Source organism: Manacus vitellinus, unplaced genomic scaffold (genome assembly GCF_001715985.3).
Source record: "Manacus vitellinus isolate BGI_N305 unplaced genomic scaffold, ASM171598v3 scaffold_15_pilon, whole genome shotgun sequence".
Lineage (NCBI taxonomy): Eukaryota > Metazoa > Chordata > Aves > Passeriformes > Pipridae > Manacus > Manacus vitellinus.
This window is the reverse complement of record NW_021939122.1, coordinates 11,777,993-11,805,579: the sequence shown is the minus strand read 5'-3', so window position 1 is coordinate 11,805,579 and position 27,587 is coordinate 11,777,993. Positions and strand designations below refer to the sequence as shown.

Genomic DNA, 27,587 nt, shown 5'->3' with positions numbered 1-27,587 from the left:
CCACAAGGCAAAAGCAGCATGCTAGCACAAGCTGAGGGGGAGGACAGCTTCACTCACCTTAGACAGAGGGGAATGAGCGCTCCGGACTCCTGGTTAAATTTCAGGTGTACGCTCTCCAGCTGCCTTGTGCGGATTAGCTCGTGAGGAATGATGGCTGCTGAGCTCTCGCTTTCTAAACTGTCCTTACGGCTTCTAAGAGAAGAGACAAAATGCACATTTATTCAGGATGCCAGTGCTGTGTGCTATTTCTGCTGTGTTTCGGAGCAACTACAAATACTGAAGGAAACAGAAACAAACTTATGAAGACACATCTAAATTTTCATCACCCCTACAGAGACAACCTCCCTCAGACTACAAGTCCCAGCATGCAGCTCTTCACCTTGATTTGACAATCTAGGATCTGAATTGATGCATACAGGCGGTGCATCGCTTTCCAGTACAAAAGAAATATTTTTTCTGGAAAGAACTGGAGCAAAACTATACTCCCTAAACCCCCAAACACAATAAAATGGTTTGGAAGAATTAACAGGTGTGCCCTCCCTCCTGGTTTTGCTTTATCTTCAGGATTTTTCAGGCAGTGGTCTGTAGGAAAGGGTTGTCCAGTCCTTTGTGTCCTTGCTCAAATATCTTTGAGGTCTGTGGCATCTCTACAATTGTGTTCAAATCATTCCTTCACACAGTTCAACCCAAAGGTTTTGAGAATCCCCTGCTTCCACCAGCATCAAGTGCAACAGCCAAAAGACAGACTCTACATGTGATGAGTAGGAGATCCACAGATTGTTTTCCCTTGTAAGTGGGGCTGCTTTAAGACAATGGCAGCTTTGCTTTCTTATTCATTCATTTCTGCAAGACCAGCATATTATGAAGCTACGACTAAAGGTTATGTTGTTATATGATTAGGAATGTTGCCAGACAAAATCCTCTAGATAATAAAATGGTCTATATCAAAATACTTGACCATAAACACTTTATATGTTCAAAGAGCATCAGTGTGATGCCTCACTTGGCAGTACAGAACAAAGAATGAAGGACAGGGTGGGTTACAATTTTATGGATGACATGGACTGATGTGAAGTGTTTGATATGTGATTTATCTTTTTGTCACCTGGCATTCCATGTGAATTTAACAGAGGTAAGACTTTTTAAAGATAGTTTCTATAGTACAGAATCATCAGAGGAGAGGGACAGGGAAAGCAGAAGGGAACTAAGATGCCACATTGAAATGTGTCTCCACTGTGCCAGACATATCAAAAGCCAATTAAGGCTATCAAGCTGTGGCCCCATTTGGGAACATTTAAGTGTGGATCCTTCCTCCATCCAAGTTGAACCATCTTTAATGTACATCTGGAAATGATTGTAAAGAAACAGCCTGACCCTTGTGAGCTGACCTAGATGATACCTTTACTTGATTTTACCTTGGAGTGTTGTCCCAAAATTACTCCCATCAACCACACACATAGTAGTGCAGTTCAGTGTGAATTCAAGTGCAGATGCTTCTGTCAGGTCACCTAGTCCCAGGTGAGCCCTTCACCAAGCAGCTGAGCCGCCCACTCTGAAACAAGCTAAAATCTGATATCTCACGGTGCAAACCTGCATTGCCAGCTCAGAGACATGCAGGAGAAAGATATCAGAGCTCAGCTCCCTGCAAGACAAAAACTGTAAAACATGTTCCATGTTCTGCTCTAGCAACACAAAAGAGCAATAATGGATCCAGCAGGGACACAGTAGGTCAGGACAGAGCTTATTCACAGGGTGGGCTGATGGACTGACAGTCAGCAGAATATCAGTTTAGTGGGTTAACCCTGAAGCGAAGACACAACATGCTTTGTAGTCCATAGGTGGCACTTAAAGTTGTGTTTAATCTACTTCAGCAAACATTTTACAGCTCTTTGTAGGTGGGGTCTTCAAAGAGCGGAGTGGGCTAGCATTTTGCAGGCTGATTACCTGAGAAGTGCAGTTACAGTTGATTAATGATCAGTTGACCTTAAGCTAAGCTTTGTCTCAACTTCCTTATCAGATCTTATATACACAGTGAGCTGTGGGAAAGTCAGCCTGTGGTCTACAGCTTCCAATCATTCATTTATCAGCTCCTACCAAAAGGGTCAGCCATTAGCAACGCATGATTTTCAGGCAAGCCATAAGCCTGCACTCCTAAATGCAGTTCCAGAGCTTAGGCACCCTGGAGCGGATCAGGAGTTTTACAGCAATGTTATTGCTACAGACAAGAGACTGTGCCCTGCTCACCTGGACTGCCTAAGCATTCCGAGTGCGTCCCATAACACAGCTGTGGGTTCACGCCTCTGCAGGACAGACAGCTGCAGGACAGCTCCCCATACTCCTGGGCTGCAACCCCCCACCACGAGCTGAAGGTGGGTTTTTAGGTTTCCACCATGCTAGCCAGTACAGCTGCTACAATGGGGCTGCAGTCCAGAGGGGAAACGGCCTCCGGTTGTTAATGCAATAATAGGAATGACGACAATATTCTGGAGGCAAGGGGTAAAGCTTTCTAAGTCTTATTAAAAACAGCAAATGCTGTTTGTCATTACATGCTCAAGAGAAGTTGTTGACTAATGTATAACTATCAAACGGAACTGTCATGACTTTAGGGCTGTCAATAATTATGACTTCACATTAATATGTAACCAGCCCTTCTGTCAAAAAGGTGAAGCAAAATGGTAGTTAATACTTTGAATGACATGAAAGTATTAATCCTTTTCACAAAATTTTTCCAAAATAGTCTTTGTTTCTTATTTCACTTCAGTGGAGCTCACATAATTTCAGATATTTAAAGTTAAGGGTGAAACTTCAATAGTAGAAACCAAATAACCTTTTATCTAAGCTATACCTTTCTAAACAAGAGTTAGGTGTTGTGGACTGCAGTTAACACACCCAGAGGCCACAGTGCCATCACTTTCAAACATGGAAACATGTTGCATGACATGGGGACTCAGCAAAACCAATTCAAATTCTCTCTTTGGAACTGGAAATCCTTGTGCTGGCCCTTCCAAAGGATGATAGCCCAGACGAAGGGTTGGCAGGACCTCTAGGTTGTTATTAACAAAAAGTTCATGTTGTAACACACATTGCCATCTACAGCTTGTAGTTTTCAGACTTAGAAAAAAACCATAGAAAATGTTTGCTTTTTAACACTAACATGCCTGGTTTTACGACTGTCAGTTACCCGTAAGTCATTGCTTCCTCCACCCCATCACCAAATAAATCAGCAGCAAAAGTCAGTGGAGTTTTACTTGTTATGACTAAGATCTAGCTGACTATCACGTAAAATGTTGCGAACTTTGTCTATTCCAGATTTAATACTTCATCCAACCCACACAAAAAAATTTATGTTTCTCAGTGTCCAGAAAAAACAAGTCTGCAAAAGCCAGGGCTGCTGCATTAGGAAAGGCAGCAGATTTAAATGGAAGCAGCATGCCGGAAATGCCCCAGTTTAAGGACTACACATCTCATGTTTTGTGAAACTGGAGGGGAGTTGGAGAAGATTAAAGCACATTTCCCTCTGATTGGGGGCTTGTGGGAGGTGTAAACGTGGGCAGTTGTCAGATTAATTCTTTAGATGATTACATTCTTTTTGTTTCTTTAAAGCTGTTTGTAGTTGGTTTTGATGTCTCCTGTTCTGGGCAAGTGTATTGCTGCAGTTACCAAGGTGACTTTAGCTGACTTTCAACTATTTTTTCCAGCTTTGGTTTCTACCAGTAGTCTGCTTCTGGGCGGAGGAGAGCGGGAGGAAATTATGTTTGTTGTTTTTTTGTTAAATCTCATGAATGCTGATTAACATGAACTTAACCAAAGCCATATTTGATTTTTTTTTTCTATTTTTGAGAAAGAGAGGGTGGTCAAACCATTGCAAAGGTGTCCAGTGTGGCCTGCAGCTTCCCCAGACCTCTGTTAATAAGGAAAGGGCCTGAGAATAATCCACATCCCAGTGTGCTGTGCTCCTTCTCAATGTGAGAGGCCACACGCTGGAACGTGTAGCCTCCTGGGGGCCCTCTCATTGTATTAAAGATGAGGGTGGCTGCAACCTGCTTCATTTTATGCCAACTAACAGCAGCCCGTGGGGATCCTGGAAAATTGCCAATGTAATCACTGGATTGCACAAAGTTTGGATGTCCCCTCCTTCTAAGGCATGTTTATAGCAACCCCTTCTCAAGCAACCACTGGCAGTTATTTTATGGGATTCAAGAATAACCAGGTTGATCGGATTAAGAAAGGTTTATTTATTCTTGCACTTGCATTTCACTTCATGATCAGAGCACTTGATCTTATGGAGCATAATTTTGCTGCATTTCCAAGCTACTCTCTCAGGTACCAAAATCACTAGGGATATGCTGTTGGAAGCTGGCCGTGGTAGGGGCTCTTCGTAGGAGTGGGTGCCCACTGCATCAGTTTCTCTCACTGGTCTTTGCTTCCTCCATATAAAACTGTGAGTTAGCAAATGCAAACCATCAGTGCAAGCTTACACAGCTGGGAGAGAAAGGTCGGACAACTTTTTCTTTCTTCCCCGCCCTTCTTCCCTTTCCAACCGTGGCTATTTCAAACCTCCTCAATCCCTCACTAAGATATGGTCAAAGATCACTTAAGTGCCAACAATCTTCCAGAGTCTTTCCCACAGTTTCCCCTGAAGGGCAAACCAGCAGTTGTGGGAAAGAGCCTTAAGCATCTTGGCACACAGAGCTATGGCACGTCACGAACACACAGAGGCAAGTGCAGAACTGGGGAGGACACGGTTACACAGCTCTTGCAGTGGTCACACTGGGACAAGGCTCGAGTGCTCAGACCTGGGTGCTCCTCAGCCTGGTTAAACAGGATGGTGATGATGTTCTGTGTGCATTTCCTGGCGTGGAAGGGCTGCAAGGACAATGCCAGTAGCAACAATCCTCTTGCCACTCACATATCCCTTTGGAAAGCTGCATAATAATTACTGTCAGAGCTTGCAGGGGCCAGACTGTTCTAAGACCTGCAGCTGAACTGGGATTGAGAGATTTAGGCTGTTCCACTGGCACCCTGCAGACTCAGGAGTAAAGTCAAACAACTCTTTTAAGCTTCAGGTTCCCCGTCTGTAAAACTGAGACATTTTTCCACATAGGGGTGTTGCAAGGATTAAGTCAATGTTTGCAAAGCACTTTTGGATTCTTAAATGGGGAAAGCTATGCAAGAGTGCAAATTATTAGCATGGTGACTGCTCTGCACTTCTACTGACACTGGTTTTCCAGACATTTACGTTTTCAGTTTGCAAGCTTGTCACCCAGCACTCAGCCTCATGCTGAGAGACACTCCCTGAAGTATATCGCCTCCCCCCATTCAGCATTCCTGACTCAAGCAGGACAGCACTGAATGGCATTGCAATGAGAGAGCATGCCTAAATAAGCAGGACTGGATTGGAAACTTACTGCTTATTGGTTGCAGAATCAGAAAGCCTAGCCAGAACCAGACAGTTTCAGAGAATGCTGAAATGCTCCCCTTTATGTAAAGTTTGCCTCCAAGAACTGAAGACAGGAAACGAGCTACACAGACAACAGCTTCCCTCCACCCAAGTGAAGCAGATTCAAAACCCAATGCAACCGGGAGAAGCAAAGGGCAGACTCGTCTCGAAGCAAAACCTACATCTCGGTATTACTGTCAGAGCTTCCTCAGAAATGCTGCTCAGATGGAGCTCGTTAATGTGCATTAACCCAATGCTACCCCCTGACAGGAGAAATCCACACGCCCTATTTACCGAGTCAGAGGAACTACAAGGGCAGTGGACTCCAGTCCTGGAAGTGGTGCCACTATTACTCATGTGCTCCAAACCAGGCACACCGTGTGACAGTCTGGGGTTATCCTGGGAGGAATTCTGCAGTGACACAACAACTCCTTCTTCCCACAAGCACCTGAGATGCTGAGGGTGCAGTGCTCCAGCAGATCACCGCCAGGACAGTCCTGCCAGCCCCACCTGCCGGAGGGTTGGTCCCTACTCTGATTGCCAGGAGCCTGCCTTTATTTCCCTGCACAGCTGCAAACTGTTCAGGGCTGGATGGTATATGAGCTACCAGATGTTCAAGTTTCCCTATACTCAACCTGTCTTTCTGCCTGGAAGTTAAATGTAGATGGGATTTGAGGTCTTTGTGGGTCCCTGGATGAATGATCACAGTGCATGAGGGGACCAGCACAAGCACAGTTACCTGGGAAATCTCAGACAGAAATATGAGAATTAGGCATATTGAACCACACCACTTGATCCTTCTTAAGAATGAGGAGAGTGATAAACAGCAGAGACATGCTAGAAAAACCTTGTCAAAGTAATACAACCTTGGGAGACCTTTTTCTATCACTCAAACCTCATCTTCAGAGACTGGGGATGTGCGTGGGCAATACCTGAATCCCGGCACAATGAAATGCAAAAATTACAGACAATTTTAGCTTCAACACGTGCAGTAATGCAGTGTGCTAGCTCTAGGTTTCTACTCCATGTCTCAGCTCGCTGTAGAACAGTCTGAGTCAGCCAAGAGGCAGAAAAACATCAATTTCAGCAATGCTGCATGATCAAGGGGACCCTTGAGGGGTAGAAAAGGTCAAGAATTCCCCTATCCCAACCCCGGTTCTCACGGCAACTGTGGCAAATTAACTCCTCTGTCCTCATCTGTAGCATGGAGATACTACTCACCTACCTCACAGGAGAGCACAGAGCTAATTACCAGGGACAACTAAAGACTCAGCCCCAGAAATTATTACATCAAGATATTAAATAGTGAATGAAGCAAGACTCCACAGGTGTCACTGAACTTTGACATCTGGAACTTCCAGCCCACTGAAGTCTTAACAGCAGCAGTGTTTAGTCTGACATTTAAACATCCCCTATGGATAACAGCTCTCCATATCCAACGAGAGTGAACCTGCATGGCTCAGGAGACTGGGAGCCTTGCCTTTCTGTCTGAGCGGCACCTACTAAGCTGATGGGTCCTAGGAAATAAATAACGTGCCACTGAAAAGCACATTTGTATTCATACACGCCTTATTTTTCCAAGAGGTAATTGACAGTATTTGGTTACCTATCGTTGAAATGATTAGTCATGTTTCCAAAGATTAATTTACATGTTCTTTTGTTTAATACGTATGAACTGATTTAATGACTGCTTATGAACTGAGCTAACAGTCATTTTGAGAAACAGATGTCCGATGCAGTTTTAAGCTTTAAGAGTGCTTTTATTCATATCCTTAGGAGAAAAAGGGCTACACAGTCTACAGTAATAACACTAATGAATCAAAGTACTACAGCTGCCCAACAGGGTTTTGACAGAAACCAGCTTTTTCTCAAAGGAACTTTTTTTTAGGGCTCTGGGACAGTGAACAACTGGTAATATGCGTGCTACATGTAAGTATGTGCTTTGCTGGAGCCAAAACACTGAATCAAGCCCTATCTGCAACCAAACAATGTGAGGCTTTTGCATAAGTGGTGAAAACTCTTGCTACACAAAGACTGAGAAATCTGTATGGAATCTGGATCCTCTATGTTTTATATAAATAAATATTTGAAAGTTTGAGTGTTTGTGATACTATTTAGTGACACTGAATGCAGAACAGGTTGTCTGCTTCAAGCCCTGATAGATTATTGTGTGTGGGTGGTAGGGTTAGGATAAAAGAAAGGGAAGAAAGCTACTAGGAAAGCAGTTGGTGGTTGCAAACCCATGATAAATAAACAGCACATTCCTCTTCTGCACAAAGCCATTAGAGTCTGTGTCAGACTTTACCATCCTAATGTCAGCTGGGTGCAAATTTGACAGCCTGGGGTTCTGCAGTGCTCCCTATGGAAAGCAGATTTGAAACAATTTGCCATGCCCCAACAGAGCATTTCTGTCAAGTTCCTAAAGAGCTTCTAATGCACCAGTTATTCACAGGACCCTTGCAAAGAACCACGGGTTTGATATTTTATGGTCTGGTGTGTACAGTGCAGGATATGATTACACACAAGCCTGCTTCCCATCAGCTAGCACCTCGTAATCGTTAACATATTTATCCTTGTGGTGCCTCAAGAAGATGACATTGTTATTAGTCCCATTTTATAGATTCAGAAACTGAAGCTCAATAGCTAAATGACTTGCCTTTGATTACACAAGATTTATAGTGAAGGACAGAACTGAGTCTCAGCCCTACTGGGCCCAAGCAATCCAAGCAAGGATCACACCAGAAGGACTAGATCTATGTGCAGAATCATCCTTCATCTCAGGTGCTCCTAAGTCCTACGAAATGGTTATATCTGCATTGGGATTTGTGCCTTTCATGTCTCAGCCTTTATCCCTGTAGGTACCTATAGGGAACATGGACGTAGATACATTACTGCATGTAAAAGCTGAGCTCGTAAGTTACATTCCTCTGCAGCAGCTGGAGATGAGAGTCTCCATATCATACTCTTGTACTTAATAGCACATTGAGCAATTTTGCTCAAACGCATAAGACATGCTGAGACAGTGTATTAAGAAAGGCTGAGACATAATAAGATCTTCCTCTTCTACTTCATCTATACCACACTGTTCTGGAAAATATGTTGACTGATCAGTTTTAGCTGCAGTAAGGGTAATCATCAGTGCCAGTTAGTTAGAGGTTGTGAGTAAACACTGCTTTCCAGCACAAACCAGCCCTTTCAGTACGGTCAATGCATTTAACAAGTCCCATTGTATCTGCTACATGAATTTGAGAAGAGAAGCCACTGCAAAAGTAAAAAAGACCTTTCCTAAACTCCTCTCAAAGCAGTCAGTAAGATGGAGGAAGGAAGTATTAGGACACACCACTGTTTTGAGATCTCCCCTATCCCTCCAATAGTATCACCAGAGTAACACAGCTGATAGCTCTTTCCTTAACTGAAGTGCTGTCATGGAGAAACAGGGTAGCTATCTGTTTCCCCCGTGGTAACCATAGACCTCAGTGAAATGTATTGATCTTCTAGGAGGCAAACACTGGGAACCAGCCATTCCTACAACTCAGGCTTCAGGCAGGGTAGGTGTGCAGCTGCTGCAGGTTAAGAGAGATTTGCAACAAAGAGCACTGTCACAGATATGAGGCTCTGAATTTGACCTGCCTTCCTCTCTGTCTCAGAACAGTTAAAAATCCAGGTAAATATTTGTGTTCTTCATCTTAGACCTCTGCTAACCTTTCATCACTCTGTCTCAAGCCTATCTCTGTTTATCTTACCCTCAATAACGTAAAGTTCCCTTATCTAAGCAACAACAGCCTCCCAGCATTAAGGCTTACCCATCAGCTGCCTCCTCGACCTGATGTGCACCTGAAATGTTTCTGGTCATCCCCAAACACTGTGGACTCAGAGGTCACACTGGGCATGCAGACGCATGCAGGAGCCCAGCATCTGTGAGAAATCCTGCCCAGTACTTTTGAGCCTTCCAAGTCTGGGTGTGATTTGTGCAAATCAGATGGTATAATTTTATATTTTTTTCAGTGCGGCCAGCGGGACCAGCCAATGATCCAATGTGACCAACCTTCAAGCAGGGAAATACTACTCAAAACCTGAGTCAGATCAGAATCTGGCTCAATTTCATTACTATATAGTAAAAGTAAGATTATTCCTAAAGCAATAATAAAGTCACTTGAGATTTTTTTAAATAAGCACCAATATCTCATATTAGTTGTTATTACACAGCATCAGCAGTTGATATAATACTTCCCCCAAAGGATTAGGCAACTCAGAAAAATTCATATATAAGGCAAATCAGAAGTCACCCACAAAATGGAACAAGAAAGGACAACTACGAGAAATATTCTTCTCATGAAATGTTTGAATCAAGAATGAAACAGGAATTGAAACAGAGCAGAATGCTGTCCCTGCCTGGCACTACAGGAAAGTGCTGATTTCATGACAATTTTACTCTTGGAACAAGAAAGCACAAACATTCATCAGAGACTAAGAAACCAAAGGAAATGGCAAGATGAAGGAGTGCAGCAAAGATGTATGTCTTTCTGTGTCATTTAGGTGAAACCATTAAAATTGATGGGAAAACACTTAACTAGCAACTGAAGCCTAAGAGGAGAAGGGGAGAAACCCAGAAAGACAGAAGTGCAGAAACTACAGATGGCTTGAAATCACAGGTAATTTCCTATAGATTCACTGTATTCAAAAGTTACAAATGAGAGATCTACAGGTCCACCTAGTCCCACTTAAATCACCTGTTAGACTACAGACTATTAGAGAATAGGGTGGTATTGGCGTGTAATTACTGACAGAACACACCTGTTTCAGCAAGGCAAGATCAAAGTCACTTGAAAAAAAAAAAAAGAAAATTAACACTTTAAACAAAAGGTTTGTAAGTTTGAGCTTGAAAACAATATACTCAGGCAAAGATATCAGCAGTCATCTATGCCACCTAGCTCTGGATACTGTAGCCCTTTTGAGCACGGTCCATTTTATAGGGATCAGTCCAGTCTGATTTCAAACACAGTACACTGAGAACAGCAGGTTCTACAGAACACAGTCAGAGCCACTCTGCATTTGCAAGGTTTGTCCAAAACCCCTCTCAAAAGCTGCACTCCTGAGTACTAGCCCATTAATCCAACCTGAACAACTCTTCTCCCTCAGTCTTTGCACTTTGCAAGCATTCACTGCTAGTTTCCCTCTCCCCTTGCCAAGTCTTTTCCCACCCGGCTTTAACTTTGTTTTCCATGCTGAGCTCTTTTGCTTCCCTCTGCCACTGAGTGTGCAGGGTGAAACTCACGGTGCTCGGTCGTGGTTCAACCCATTCTGTCTTTGTGCATTGATTGGAGGTAGGACAGGTTTGCTGTTAATCTCAAGCCCTCTCCGCAAAGTCTCCCTGATTTGCTCTGTATCTGCAAAGAGAAATTTTTTAAATATAATTTAGAGTCCCCAGAAACATCACAGACACAAGGAGATATCAGGTGTGTTTCATCTAAACTCTTCCCCTTCAGAAAGAAATGAAGAGATGCTAAGGGTTAATACTTAACTGCCCTTCCTGCACTTCCTTAGGAGTTATTTCACTTTATAAAATTGGTTTAAATTCTCTTGGTTTGGGCTGTGATGGTATGTCAGGCAAGGAGAGCAAGGTGTTTGCTGTTTCTGTAGCTCTCACAGAACCTCCTCATACTTCTAAGCCTTTCTACTGGAAATCATTTTTCCCATTAGGCATAACAGGAATTTGTTCCTTTACCAAAGGAGTGTATGAAAATTTGAAAGGTTTTGCAATTGGCTTTGCAAATCTGTTGATTAATTTACAACAAGATTCACAAAAGAGGGGAATTTTACGCAGAGCAACCTTCAGCCTCAAGCGCACGTCTGAAAATAAGCTGCAAATTATGCAGTTCAGATGCAGTCTTTTTACTTCTGCATTTTTCTAATATGCCTACTGGCCAAATACTTTCAATAGAGATCTTTCCTGCCTTTCTTAGAAGTTTCCTCATATTTTTTTGAGAAATGTGAGAATTGGGTAGACAAAAATATATCCAAATTATTTCAAAATTTTTTGAAGGATATGCAAATTTCACCATGTATGCCTGTCTTTGGCTTTTCCTTTGCAAAGCTGAGGAAAAATCACCTTTTTAGATCCAGTGCAGGTCAAAATAGTTGCACAGGAGCCAAAAGAAACTATATATGCATTTAAATAATTTCTACTGTGGACTAAAGAACAAGTAAGATACCATTTCTGTGCAAACCGTTGTTAATTCCAGGAAATCTCAAGCCCTCAAATTTTATGTTCCTTCACCCATTTGAAAGGTAACATGTATAATTTCAAGCCAGTGTAATGGCTATGACATCTGTACCCAAAGAGGGCATCTCACTGCAAAGGGGAACTCCACTGTATTTTATTTCTTCTTTCCAGAGTTCCGTATTTGCGAGAATGCCTTGAGTTCAGCTGAATCAGTGCAGAATCAGTCCAACTTGCCACCCAAGAAGTGACAATGTTAATAAGGAACAAAGCCTGGGAAAATACAGTTGCTTCACCTTGCAGGTGTTTACAGTCCTGGTTTCACCAAGTGCTCAGTTTAATTTTGTAGATTCAGATTACAATTTGCTTAAAAACTGAAAAAAGCATTTAGACAAAACAAGGCCAGGATCTCTTTTCCTTTCTCCTGCCTTCCTCAAAGAGGCCACACCAAAATTCATTTCACTCCCCTGAGACACACTGAGCCTCCCAATTACTTGGGTGTTTGTTATGAACTCGAAGATGCTGCATGACTCAGTGCACTGCCCAGACCCAGCACAAAACAAGCCAAAAGGTCATGACAGTGACTTGGCCCAGGACATCTTACCCTTTCCAGAAAGCCGCCGGGGCTGTGTCCCAATGCAAATGCTCCTGCTGTCTTCATCATCCTCCGGTGGCCGGCTGAGGTCATCCCAGGCACATTTGGCACTCACTCCACTCAGGTTTGAGCCATCTGTCTCAATCCCTTTATCGACTCTCTCCTGCTTGAAAAGATCCAAAACACCAAGACTTTTTTGGGTGTGGCTTGAACCTGAGAAGGAACCCACCATGGTGCAGCCCAACCTTCAGCAGCTCCTGCAGATCCCTCTTTGTGGACAGTTTCTACCCTGTGGCCCCTGTGCTTTGCTGTGTCAGCAAAGAGTGACTGCACCTGGAGCCAAATCTGGGAGCTGGTCAGAACTGAATAAACCTTTTCCATAGCAGGTTTATCTGAACTTCCACCCCTTACCCACTGCTTCACTACATGGCCCTGGCAGGCCCAAAGGAGGGTAAGAGAAAAGTGGAAACCTGGGGTGTACAGGGTTGCCTCTTTCAGTGTTAGCACTGATTTACACCAACTCAAAGTATTTAAGACACTACATTACACACTCCTGTATGAAGCACAGCTTGGCAGTCGATCTATTACATGTCAGTGACAACAAATCCCTGAATAACTAAAACTGCATTCTGTTTTCAACCTTACCAAGGAGTCCTACAATGCAAACAGCTCATGGAGAGACTAATCATTCACAAGGGTTCTTCGTTTGCAAACTGCCCAGACAGCCCCTGCTTTTCAGTGTGCTGGCGTGTCCCATAAAGGACAAACGTACAGGTTTGGATGTGCAAGGAGATACAGGTTTGTTCCCAATGTCAAAGCTTTTGCATAGCTTTCTCTATTGGCAAATAAACAAACTCCCTCCCTCACAAGCTGGACTTTCCAAGCACACAACTAGCGTTTGGGCGTTGGAAGGTGTCACATACCAACCACAAGCAGTTGGATGCTCTCAGACACCAGGCATTTTCTCCACGACGTGCATCTGCAAGACTGCCCTAACTACAGCCAAAACTTTCCCAGGACACCACCTGCTTGGACACTGGCATCAGTCTGACTTTCCACCTGTGACCCACAAGGGGGTAATGTTGAGCTGAACAAACTCGGGGCTGAACTTCACCGAGGACAGGCTCTTACCGCTGTCACCTCTTCCCTGGCTCCAAACCAACCTGGATTGTTTCCCCCTTTTCTGAAGGGGTATCTCTTCTGGTACTGCTCAGTGGCACCAGCAAGATCTCCATCTCTCTGCATACATCTTGGTCACCTCAAAACAGGCAATAAAGCCCCAAGAAACATTGAAGATTTGAGGAGAGAGCAGAGCTGTGTTAGACACAATGCTCCATGTTACTACTCTCCAGCTTCACCTTGCCACTGGAGATGAGACACTGTGTGAGTATTCAGTGCTTTGCAAAATCTGTTCCCTAAGAAAGTTTCCAGACTAAACCCACATATATTCCTCCCCTTGCCCAACTGTGCACACTCTGCCCTAGGAAGAGCATGGCCTGTTCTTGTGATCATTCAAGAAAGGATTTGAGCAGCTCAAAGATAAGCACAGGCACTCAGGGTGTGGTTGCACAGCGGTTTAAGTTGATGTAATTTGCAGTGACTGCAGTCCCACCCTCCTCCATGTGCTCCTACCCCTTTCCTTGAGCCAACTCTTTATTTTTTTTTCATCTGGATCACCTCCCAAAACCCACTCTTTGGCCCAGAAGTAGAGGCAGGAGCCTGTGGCTGGGGGCAGGACCAGAGCAGTCTTGACTTAGACTTAAGCATTCAAAAGACTGCCTTCCTTCCGTCTCTCTCCCTGAAAAACTGTTCCTTGTCAGGATCTTCCTCCGGCGTCAGGGGAAACTGACTTCTTGAATGCGTAATAGGAAAATCTGAGAAATAATAAATCTGCTGGGATTTTCTTTTGTTATATCCTAAATATGAAATCAGTTGTATCACCCAGAAATAGAAGTTGTGGAAAAAGAAATAAAAATACATCCGTTCCTACATATGCAAACAATGCTTTAAGTGAGATTTAGCACGTGGCTCCTCCGGGAGCCCTCTGCGGTGCTCTGCGAGGATCCAGATCAGCTGGCATGGGTGGGTGTAACTTGTCAGCACTGTTATTTTTCATCCCAGTCATAGGGGAAGCATGGGAGAGCCACCAAACTTGCCCTTGAGCAGGGAGCAGAAGAGCCCAGAGGGCCCTGAGGCTCTGGTGGGACCTGCTCCTCCATCCCTGCAGCCAGGGCCCCGCTCAGAGCCACAGCCAGGCCCTGCGGACAGTGCGGGCAGCCTCGGGGAGGGGGAAAGGGACTCTCATCTGCAGCTCAGCTGGCTTGCAGAGCACTTCCTCAGGGGAAGAAGTGCTGCTCTGTTGGCATCCCTTGGAGATCAAGGGGAGCTGATGGAAACGAGCTGGCTTAAGGCAGCCTGATTTGCATGCCTGTTTTATAATGTTTGCAAGTATTGATGTTGAACGGGAAAAGTCCAAAATAACCCCAACCAGTTCAGATTCATCCGTGGCAATTCACAGTTTTACCCCATCTTTAGCCAGCAAAGATTTGCTTGGACTGAGGGGCTGTTCTTCCCTTGAAAGGGCAGCCTGAGCAGGACGTTGGAGGAGCCCAGGGCAAAGGAGGTTCAGCTCTTTTCCTTCCTCAAAGGATGTTTCTGTCCTATTTTCCTCTCAGCATGTGGGAGGGATGCTCTGAGGCTCTTATAAGTCATTGATCCCTTTTTAAACGAGCCAGAGCACTGCAGTGTGACCCGCAGAGCAGCAACCACAACTCAGGAAATTCAAATCAGCTTTATTCTCTTCTGAGATATCTGTTAAACAGAAGCAAAGCACTGAGAATCAGTGCAGAGCTGGGGACCGACAGGGATTGTTTGACAGTGCTGCCAGAGAAATCTGAATGGCCTACAGGGAAGCCTTGGCTGAACAGAAAACAGCCAGCCGTTGCCACAGTGTTAATTGCCGACATCCTGGGATGACATCTTAGTTGGGATCCATTCTCAGCAACTCCGAACAGAAAGTACAGCTGCTGCTGCCAGGGCTGGGTTTAGGCCTCAACCAATTCCCACAAGAGACAATGCAGCCTCCAAACAAGCTCTGCCTGCTTCCCAGGCAGACAACATGCTTGCTGGCTCCAGGAAAGTTATCCATTTTCTCTGCCTGCTCCCTCCCTCCCCTCCACCTCTCTTCCACTTCTGCCTTTCTGGTCTCACACACCCTGTACCACCACTAAGAAAATAACACTTTATTCTTTCCCCACTAATTAGAGCAGGAGGCACATGACGTGGTTGAACCCAGCCTGGCACAGCCTTGCTCCCTGCACTCAGCAAAGGCTCTTTGCAGGACCCAGCAGTGGGTTTTGCCCTATGAATTCCCAGGGGCTGTGGCAGCAGAACAGGAAGGAGGTGTGCACACACACACCTGAACATATGGACTTCTGCAAGGGCAAGTGAGAACAGAAACAGGAATGTCTTCAGTGTGAAGAAGTCCGGAAGGACCACAGACATAGCAGCTTTCAGCAGCAGGACGCGCTGGTGAGGCAGAGGTACTCTTCATTTGCCTTAACTTGCCTTGGCTGACTCAGATTCCAGTAAGCTGAGATATTTTTCATTTACAGTAAATTGAAGAAAACCCTGTTATCATTAGGAATCACCAGTGTGCAGAGAACAGAAACACCTCCAGGAGAGGAGAGGGCAAAGTTCTGAAGAGCCTAAAAACTTTATGGGACTTGCAGTTGTATTAGCTCCCTTATTGTGGAACATTTGCTGAACATTTTTTTCCTGAGTTTCTCAGACTGGGGTTATTTTAGATGAACAAGTCCTTAAAAACAGTAAAAGTAGAATTTGGTTTTGTTCTTAAGCTTTCAAAATAAAAGATGTTGTGAGGCAACTGAGGGTAATCAGATGCAGACATGCAGACCATGAGCAAATGCAATAGCTTGTACAAAACGTGCACATATGCACGTGCCCTGCCAGGCTAAGCCATAAGTTCTGTGTTAAAGGCAAATACTCAGTGATTCACTGAAACATGGCCAGCACCACACTGGATTTGCCTGTGACCCATGTACTCCAGAACCATAACTACGCTGAAGGGATGCAGAATTGTCCTCCAAATACATAGAAGTCCACAGGAGAGTAACCTCTCCATAGACGTCCTATTCTGATCTTTAAATGTCAGAAATTAACTTGAACTCTGAAGAAGGTTCAGTATATCTTCCTGCATGGATTATTAATAACTGCATGTGATACTTTTGGCTTCCCATTATTTCTCAGACCACACTAAATACTTGGCCTCAAGTGTCATCCTACGGGAATAAGCAACACTATCACATTTGCCGCGAAAAAATAGGACTTAGGTGGGTTTGAGTTTTCTGTATGTTATATCACCTTATGCTTGCATATAAAAGAAAGGAGGAATTTCCTGGTGTACCATTTTAAAATATTTTATTTTTCTATGTTCTGTCATCTTCTATTTTCCTCCTTTCTAAAACATCCAGTCCAAATCTTACCAATTTGTTTCATGTAGGAGATTCTGTTTTCCTGGTCTCCCTTCTCTAACTTTTTTCCTAGACCTGCCATCCACCTAGGGCTGGACATGTGTTCTCTTGAACCACCTCTGAGAGGGAAAGGAGTTTCTAGGACTTTTACAGGATTATTGCAAACACTGAGAAGATCAAAGCACCTTTAGAGAAGATAATAGAACTGTTGTATATCATTAAACCAATTCTCTCTGTCTACTAAAAAAGACACGACATTTTACAAACTAAAGACATACTTGCAGATGTGGGTCAATCTCGAATATTGTCTCCCCTCTTCTCATATCTGTTATCAACCAGGGGCCTCCAGCTCTACAAAGAAAGACAGATAATGAACCAAACAAGTCCTTTAGCTCCTTAGAACTCCCCAGCAGGGTCCTCGGAGTGGAGCTGTTCTGGAAGGAAGATAGAAAGTTTAAAACAAACCTAGAAGCCCCGCTATGCTGTATATACCTCCCATAGTATGCATTTACCCTTTACATTTCCCAAATACTTAATAAAATTACTTAATACTTAATAAAAGCCCTCCATGACCTAGTGGTTAATCTGCTTAGTGTCTGGCACCACCAAAAGTTGCAGAGCAGTCAGGACTGGCACACGTTATCATGCCCTGTGCAGGCCAACTTAGTCATACAAGACTGAGCTGGGTTTTAACCTTTACAGGTAACTGAATTGGGACTGAGAAGTCCAGTGTAGCCTGGGTCTAAGACAGATAAGCAAGGCATGAGGTCAAGATTTATACCTCTGTTATGTATCTAAAGATAGAGCAGGGTCCCAGTGGGACTGCACTTTTTGCCAAGATCGTCAGTCAAGTTCGGTACCATACAGAGTTTATTGCTCTGATAAATACCCTTGCAACAGGCATTTTGCTCAGTTGGTACTTAATGGCCAGGTACTCGGATGGTTCAGGAAAATCTTTGTTTTCATTTCATTACCAACAGAAGTTGGAAGGGTCAAGATGTTTCCTGACAAAGGTGATAGAAAACAGGTTACTGTGAAGATGAACTACTAGGAGACTTTGCTTTGGGTCTCAGTGCAGCCAGACTGCAGAAGTCAGCCCTAGATGGTGCTTTCTTCGTTTGCAGTAAAAACTTAAGTCTCTTGGAACTGCCATAAAAAAATTCATTTTTTTCATGAGACACTTTGTTATTGCAGTCAAAAGCCCCCTCCTCTGGCCCAGTCTGTGTTAGTCTCCTAAAGCACTTAGAGTGGGAGCAAGAAAAGTTAATGTTTTATAGTTTTTCAGATGCATCGATAGCCACTCTTTTTTCACATCACTTTGGAAGCTGTGAATTATTAACTGCAGAGGTGTGACCTGCTTCAGTTCCTCACTGGGATGCAAGAGAATTTTACCCTGACTCCACATCAATGGCTTAGTAGTTTGCATCTTTGCCTTCAAATCATGCAGATTTGGGACTTATTTTATCCTTGGAAAGGTGCTTGTACCACAGCACAAAAGCCAAAACCCAACATGAGAACAGACTGAGGAGAGGGGTGCTATATCTGCACTGACTTAGAGGAGCTAAGGGAGCTTCAGAAAGTGTTTATTGTCTTAGGGACCCAGAAACAAAGCTTGCAGCTAGACTAGTACACTCTACTCTAGGGCATTTGCAAGAATTATCTGCACTTGTGCCTAAAAAGGGAAAAGTTCAAGTTTAAGAAGTCCACCTTTTCCCAATAATCAATCAATTCAAGGCTATTGTGTCACTAGTGAGTGTACTATTGTGCTCAAAAACACACATACAGAAGTATTTTGTTTAAAAAAATGTCTTTTGAGCTACAATCACATGGCAACAACTTCCACTAAATTTAAAAATATTTAAACAAAACACCTGCAAGCCAAAAAGGCTTAGCTGTAACCTGGCACCAAATAAAGCATCAACATATAATTTACCATTTAAAACCCATCTCCTCCTTAACCCAACAGCATCTTTGTTATTTCTCCCATGGCGAAACAATGAACTTCACTTGCATGAATGCTCCTCCTGTTGCAAACTGGCCCACCAAGAGTGGGACCAGCTTGAGAGTGACTTTCTCACTTTCAGACAGTACCCAAGCTTTGTAAGCCAGACCCTCTCCTTCCTTTCTTTTGAACTACACAGAAAGGTCACCAGTAACAGTTATCCCAGCTCTCTCAGGAAGAACCAATGAGAAAACCCTGGAGGCATGAGAGGGAGGAAATTAAGCTTTCAAGACCTCATTCTGTTTCACCCTGAACATGTGGACTTCCACATGCATTAATTTGCCATCTAAGTGTCTGTGCGTGAGAACAGATTTGCAATGAATTCCCATCTCTTGCTACAGCACAGATTAAATAAGTGTCATCAACAAGTTAAAGACCGTTAATAAAAATAAACAACTGAATTGTTCTCTATGGAAATGCTCCCCTATATGGGCTATATGACCACTTACACTGGGACAGTCCGAAGCAGTTCCAAGATCCCTTGACCGTTCCACTGCTGAGCCGCATGCAGTTCCTCCGTGCAAACCCCAACAATCTGGAATAAATACAGAGATATTAAACTGGATGGGAACCGTGCAAGAACTGTAGAGAAAATATACCACATGGTACTAGACCAAACAGTACAAATACAGAGAAGCACCATTTCTTTAATCTAACTAGATGAGCTAGGACAAATGGAGCCTGAGACAACGGTGGGATTCTGCAATTCCTTACGCTCTCTCTACACTTACCCTGAGAAGCACCTCAGTCATGTAACAATCTTTCACAGCGTGTGTGAACTTAACAATGAGGACGGTCTGGTGACAAATCAGGGTTTATACACTAGCCTGCTCTGACTTTTCAATCTAGTCCACACAAGACAGGACTGAGCAAGACAGGTTAGGGTCTGAGCATATGCAAACACTGCTCTTTCAGCCAACTGCTAGGAGCCAATGCACAAGCAATTGCAACCAGGCAAGGGACTTGCTGCCATACGGGATTGCTTTGGTGCTCATAAAATCCTTGACCAACTCAGTTTGCTGACTGGTTACATCTTACCCAGCACCATAAAGTAAAGCTGCTTACACACCACATAATCCACTTGTCACTGCAGGCAACTGCAGACCTCTGCCTTCCTGTATAAGGCAGGATGTGTTTGCTTTTTCAGGATAGGAGCTGCCACACTGAGCCATACCAGATGTCTCTCTCACAGCAGCTGAGATCAGCCGCTTCAAATGAAGGGGTGAAACACCCTTCAGCTGATAGGGGAAGGCAATTTCTTCCTGCTTTATCAACCTCTGACTTGTGCCTTTGAGCACAATGATTCACTCGGAGATGAAAAATTATTTTATCCACAGCCTTCTATTTTCTTCCTCAATATTCTAAGCCTTTTCCAACAACACTGAATTTTTGGTCAAAATCTGTTCAACTGATGTTTTATCAGAAAATAGGAAAACTAACAACTGGAGAGCACCAAGCAGAAGTGCACAACGTGCCTCTGCTGCAAGCGCGTATCTGCACTGATAGAGATCTGTGTGGAAAACCATCAACGTCAGCATGTACCCAGCTCTGCACACCCTACCTCCCCTGCCCCTTGCAGAGCTCACTTTCTCAGGATCCAGCCCTTGGAGATGCATTTCATCCCCACCCATCTCCCAGGCTTCCTCCATCAACAGCCTGAATCACCCTTGCTTCAGGACACCCCTCCCTGGGCCTTCACTCAATAATTACACATAAACAACAAGATTCTAAACAGGAAATTATTTTGTGTTCATTCTTTGCTTTTTGCAATCATTTATCCTCACGGGTCAAAATAAATCCATAACAACAAGCATCAAACAAAGGGGAAAAACAGGTCAACTGTATGTGTTGTGGAAGATTAGAGTCCAAGGGCCTCAGGATGAAGCAAGTTGAATGTCCTTTGATCCAGGACAGCTGGGCACTAAAGAAGAGATAAGGACTAATGCAGCACAAACTGGAGAGTCAGCCAGGAATTGCCCTGCTTAGCTTGGCACTCTGCCTCTCCTTCCAGGTCCCCCAACTCACCTTTCATTAATTAATCAATCTCACACCTATCTCTTTCTTGTTGATAAAACACAGACTTTTGGGCACCTCAGAAAACTCAGGAAGTTCTCTGCCCTTGCACAGCAGTTGCCTTGTGCAGGTTTGTGGTAACAGAGGTTCGCCTTACATATTGCAAACTACAACCAAAGACAAACGGGAGCAACTTGAAGCTTAAATTGTAAAATACAGACACTTGCATTTTCCCACAGGATGGAAGCTTTTCCACCAAGCAGGGAGAAATTAGCAGTTGGCATGAACTCTTCCACTAAGGTTATTAACTCCATATGCAATTTAAAAGTATCCAAAGCAGCCTCTATCTAAGAGACACCGCTGAGAAGAAGGACTTTGGGAAAGCAAGCAAACCTGTTTGGCCACAGAAGCTCCTCACACTGAACAGCAGGGTTAACTCACAAGGGATTTTTTTAAATGTTTTGTTTGTAAAGCAAACCTGAACATTTTTTAAACAGTAGATCAATGCAGAAAAACTCAGTTTCTAAAGAATCTTTGTGCCAATGCTGCCATTAAGTACTGCTAAAGCAGCTCCAAGCTCTTCCTTTTCTGGAACTCAAACCAATGGATCAGTTACCGATACTACCATAGAATCAATTTGAATTTATCTTTACATTAGTTTTTAAAAGTGTTTCGCTTAACATTTTTTCCTACGCTCACGTTTGAAATATCAGAGCAGTAATCTAATATTCATTTCCAGGTGGGGTGTAAATCTTCTCCCTGTCTCAAGACCTCTGTCTTGAGAACTGCATGTGCCATTGCTCAGTCCTGGTAAAATGCTTACAGAATATCTCCAGAGTAACAGCTCAAAGATGAGATCCACAGTAATTAAATAAGGAAGAAAGCTGGAAGACAGGATAACAAACATCTAACTTATCCCAGCTCAATGCAAGGTTAGCTGCATTCCATGCCCAGGAGGTGGCAGTCAGAGCCAGAGTCATACCTGTAGGAAAGTAACGACCCCAAAAGGAGTCTGCACCGGCTGCATCTGAGGGTCTTCTGTCAGTAACATATGCTGGATTCTAGATTCACTGTTGTCCAAAGGGCTATGCCACGATACATGGTCACCGCTGCAGAAGGTGTTTTCTGCAAGGAAGAGGAACAAGAAATATTTAGTCTGTGAAGTCTGTTAGAATATTCCTTCTGTTGGCACCTGCTCCTGACCACTGTCAGGCAGGGACCCCAAGCTGGGCCCAGGACAGTCACTGGTGGCTATTCACAGGGACTGCCTCCAGCCACCTCTGCTGAGTCTCTGAGTCACCTGAAGCAGGAGTGGAGTCTCATTGAGCCATCTGAATTCAAGCACTGTGAATGAACCACTCTTGAGTCCTGTGGCAAAAAATAGTGTCCTACCTTGATATTATGCCCAACACAGGAATACCAAAAAATAAAATTAGTCTGTCTCTCACTTACTATTAGTCTCCTTCTGTAAGAGGGCACAGAGAGTCATTAGGCCACACTGGGTGCCCATGGGACAGCGATTCATACTTAATTTGCAGCTCTAATTTGCCACAGAGAAAATATTCTGAAATGTGAATTAAACACAAATACTACTCTGCTATATCTAATAAAAATCCATATTCTGCTGCCCAAATTGTGACGGTCTAAGTCAAAATCACTGTCTCTCCCAATTGTCTGGCGGCTTTGGTGCAGAATAATTAATATATTCCTTCTTTCTCAAACAGTGAGAAAACCAGTAGGCTATAAATTTCACTCTATGTCTGCATCAAAACAAAGACCCAGATATTATCCTTCCTTCTTCGTGGCTGTAAGCATTCCTTTCTTTTCCTCCTCTCCTACTCAGAAAGACAAAACCTCAGATAATCCCATGTTCCACACCTAGTGCATGCCAGAAGGCACACCAGAACCCATCTGTGTAATGCTGCCCCATCACAGGAAAGGTTAATGCTTGCTTTCTGAGTGAACTAAAACAACCAGCCACGACCATGTTCACACCAATTAAAGCACGTTCCATTTGCACACAGTTTCCAGAGCATGTGTGCAGTAATGCTGCCCAGCCGACTGCCTTGTTCTCGGGTCTTGTGCTTGCCCCGCTCCAAGTACAGCTTTTATAGCACATACAAATAAACAGCCTGGAATACATATTCTGCTTCTGTAGTGCTCCAGGGATGTACAGAGTACTGCCCATCTTCCTCCAAAGTTAGTGGCAGGCACAGTGCCCCTCTCCCTGACCAAACTCATCGATGAAGGCAGTCCAAGCTGCTGTCCTTACTGTGGCCTCTCCCAAGGCCACACTTACAGGACAGTGGGAAAGGAGGCCTTGCCCACCAGGAGGACTTCTGCTGCAGACTGGAAAATGTTAGTGGTTACTTGAGTTGCTGTCTGTCAAGACTGGGGCATCTTACATGCTACTGACTAGGATCCAATTCAAAGAAATGCTCTCTGCCTTGCAGCTACGAGCAGATGTGGTTCTGGATCTTCACCTAACCTTCCCACAGCACATGCCAATAGGACATCACTTAAACAACTGCAGGACTTATCTGAGAATCCATGGCAGCTTCTGCAGCAGCAAGAGAGAAACAACATTTGCCAGTAATTGCAGCTTTATTCCCAGTCACATTAAACAACACACACCGAGGAACTGGGCGCTTGCACACCACCCATTGTGCATCAGCACTGCCACGACTTTGTGCACAGACTTGTGCAAGGGCAGCAAGGGCAGGATGCTTTGAGGGAGCCCTCAGCAGCAGGCAAGTAAACTAAGGAGAGTTCTCTCAGAGTTGCTGTCATTAAAAATACTCACAGTTGTCTCCCTGACGAGCCAACTCGTGCTCGCCCACTCCTGGGTGTAATGCAGCGCGTCCTGGACAACTCGGAGTGTCTCCACTGGGTGTCCCCATTGGTGTGGGTTTGAACATTTACTATATATGTATTTTCAGATGAATTTCCTGGACAGCACATTTGATTAAGAATTTAAATAAACTCTAAATACCATAAGGAACTTGGCCTGAAAAATGAGGCATGTAACAGAAGTGTTGTGATAAGTAAGGGAATGTTTTCCTTAGTTAAAATTAGGAAAGAAAGAAAACATAGTGAATGCAAGCTCCTTGAAAGAAAGAGTTTATCGATATGTACACTAAATTACACGCTTTCAGCTCTGTGACTGAAAGGACTGGTTCAGATATTACTTTACTTTCAGAGTTGAGGAAATATAAGCAGACAAATGAAAATATGTGTTTTTTTTTAGTATCAAAATCAGATTAAAGAAACAGTACTTAGAATGTTGGATCTTGCATATTTTCCAAGTTATGTGGAAATGTGACTGATTAATTTTTTTTTAAATGATAAAAGCCTCTCAGTCACAGTTTTCAGGAATGAAACAAAGCCACAAAGAGCTTATTCTTGGGCCCTGTCTTTATACCACAACATTTTGCCCATCAAATGCTCACACAATTCTATGCTGATCGATCGCTGCGTTTCACTGTTGGTGCTGCTTCTGCTGGGAAAGCCCAGCCCGTTTAGAGCAGGTTTTCAAATGCAAATGTCTCTGCTGGAAACCCACCTGTTTATGTCCATGTGAACACTGAACACTTACAAAATCTCCCTCTCCTTTGCATGCACAGGAACACCACAAAATTCACACTGACTATTCAATTAAATCACACACAAAAAAAATTCTGCAAATAACATGAAGCCAAATTGAAACCTGTGAGAGTGCAAGACATTTGGAATTACAGTCTGGAATTCAGCTTTCCACTTGTGGCATTGTCACCCATGTGGAATGTAAGATCAGCTCTTGTACAGAGACCATTGCAGCACTGAGAACAGCCTGAATTGCAGGACTTGTAGCCACAGAAGCTAAGAAGTTACAGAAACAAAGGACTAGATAACCACTTTCTATTGCCTCATGCTGGAAACAGGGAAAAGCATCCTCCCATCCCACCTTTCACACTCACGTTTTCAAAACAGAACAACCAAAATATTTTCAAGTACTTAAGTTTTAAACAATGTTTTAGCTAGAAAATCTTGAAGTTTTGATAGTTGATTCCTCCAAAGTAAATTTATAATGAAATTTGCATCTTTTACAAATGTTGATTTAGAACTTGAAACTGATAAATCCTCAAAGTCATCACAGCACAGATGGATGTGGAAAAGTCTCCTGTGGTTTTTGTACCTTTCTATCATTTGTAGTGGTGTCAATAGCACACTGTACAACCTGCCTTTCATCCACAACGTGTACCATGTGCTAGTATTTGTGACATGGACACAGGTGTTTTCATAACACCAAGAGGTGGGTAGGCACAGGATATGTGCATCTCATCTTGCAAGGAGCAAGGTGTTTGCAACACACTTCAGGTAGATATGGCTAAAGACAGCTCCTTTTGTTCCCAAAAATGCATCCCTACATCTTCCATACCATGCAGACTGACTGTAGAAACAGCCTGCCATCTCCAAACTGATTTCCGAGATCTCTGCTTTGCACTGCTATGAACCCAGCACCTGTGGCACAGTTTCTTACTGAAGCACAACAGATGTTAAGGAAGTCCTTTTGTACTGTATTTATTAATGAGATGAAATGCATTTGCATCCAGCATCCAGGAAAAGCTGAGATGGCCTTCAGTGTTTGCTATGAAGAATGATGGGCTACTGAACAAGCACCTTCTCTACTGTTCCAAAAAGGAAATGATCGGTCTGGGAGCAGCAAATGCTCAGACTGGTGTCATTTGCTGCTGCAGGTTTCTGCTTCTTTGAACTTCTGTGTTATCTGAATCCACAGCAAAGACAAAAAGAGATGTGACATGTCCAAGGAAATAACTGCATATAATGGAAGGAGTTTGATATATTCATGTAATAAATAGCAAGCTTCAAAGCAGCTGGTGTGTTCCCATGCTCAGGAGTAAGGTTGGAGAAGACTTCTATGAGCAGGAGAACTAGGGACACTCTTCTCTGCAGATGGACCCATCATTGCCTAAGGAGGAAGGAGCTCTGACTAAAATTTTTACTGCATCTGTGGCACGAACAAGAGGACCCTATCTAGGTTCACTTGTATCTAAGATCCAGTGTGACACATCTCCACTCTTCTCCACTATAGGGGCAACAGTGTTTTCATTTGTCTGCTCATTTTTACAATCCTCTAAACACCAAGTCTCTCCAAGAGCTCTACCACTGTTACGTCTGACACTGGCCAACAGGTTCAAACACCATTAGGGTGGCACAGTCAATCCTGGAGGCATGAGAACACCATGACTGCATAAACCTCATCTTAGATGAACACAGCAAAACCAACAGTCATCAGAAAAAGTACCAAGACATGACCAGGGAATTGTTAAATCTGCAGGACAGGTGCCAAGGCACAGAAATGATCTAGCCATCAACAGGAGAAATTAAATAGCCAGGGAACTGAAAAAAAATATGTTAAAAATTTGAATCCAAATTATTTTAGTGTATGGATAAATTGGCAAATCCTCAGGAGCAAACTAAGGCTCTGATTTACTGCATACAAGCTGACTGCTGCTGAATACTTCTGTCTCATGGTAAACTTGAGGTGGCTACATGTTCCCTCTATGGAAGGAAGAGCTGAGCTACCTTATCTGCCCCAGGATAAATTCACTCCCTTCAGCAGTTACCATGGGAGCATGGGATGTGTTGTAAATACACAGGTTTGCTCACAGTATCCTCTGGGACATTTGCACCCTTTCTGCTTGGAAGAGTGCACTAACTAGTCTCAAACCTAGCAGAGCAAGGTGACCCATCCTCACAGTTTTGAAACTAGTTCTTTTCTGCAAGTTTGTGTTTTAACAAAAATCACTGATTTTTCTTTCTTTGTGTTGGGGAATAGTGATTCCATGAAATCAAACTGCTTCATAGGGAAACTTGATTTCATAAGAACTCAACAAGGAATTCAGTAAAATATTTAATTTCAAACTTACTATTTTATTTCATAATTTATAAAAGCAAATCTGAAGCCTCTCTCTAGCTCTACAAAAATGAAAAGTCTCTAAATTTGCCATAGACCAGCTTTTATACTATTCTATTATGCAAAAGCAGCATCTATAAGACAGTTATACTAGACCACTCTGTTCAACTAGCCATACTTTGAAGTCTTTAAAATGTCATTATTAATTTTCTTTTACAGCCCACATAAAGCAGGTGAGGTTCCTTCATGCAGCAACGGTCATAATTCAGCTGCACAATCCCTCCTAACTTTACTACCCAACTGCTTTATAATGAGAACTGGGGAAATAACTCAGAAGGAACCACTGCACTATAGACTAGTAAATTTTCTTTGTCTAACTTTGCTTATGTATTTTCTCAGAGCGCATTCCTCCTCTCTCCTTTAATTTGGCTAAATATAGCTGATGCCTAAAGAAATAAAACCAAGTCCTATTCTTGGCCTCAAGATGTTTTATAAACAGTGTGAGGTATGCAATCTATGCTCAAGAGGTGTTACTTAGTTCTAGACACAAACACTGACTACTTCTCACTGTATTTTCAATTTCTTTTTTAAACCTGCCAGTTGGGCACATATGGCATCCTGCTAGGAGTCCTTACTCCCTTAACTGCCACAGGGAGCAAGTTGAAAAGAATGGCAAACAGAGGGGAGCACTGGGAGCTAACAGAGCTGCATCCAAAAGCTGGATGCATTGGGCTGAAATTGGGTCAGGGAAGATCTCCAGTGAGCTGGCTACCTTGCATGCAGACCAAATGGCAAATGGGCATCTGGGAGTTAAGTATCTTCTCCTGCACTGGAAACTTAAGAAGGGAAACAAAGAGCTGATGCTGTTCTACCAGCAAGGTGACAGCAAGGGCCTTTCTCCTGTCCA

The 27,587-nt window shown here is 43.4% G+C and overlaps 1 protein-coding gene across 1 annotated transcript in view; it reads right to left on the bottom strand.

The window, feature by feature from the left end:
• Positions 1-27,587, bottom strand: part of SUFU (SUFU negative regulator of hedgehog signaling) — a 98,587-nt gene that overhangs the window by 24,649 nt on the left and 46,351 nt on the right. The window contains 6 exon segments of the mRNA XM_018069256.2: positions 58-192; positions 10,716-10,827; positions 12,265-12,418; positions 17,027-17,099; positions 19,200-19,285; positions 21,746-21,888. Of these exon segments, the coding sequence (XP_017924745.2) occupies positions 58-192; positions 10,716-10,827; positions 12,265-12,418; positions 17,027-17,099; positions 19,200-19,285; positions 21,746-21,888 (703 nt within the window).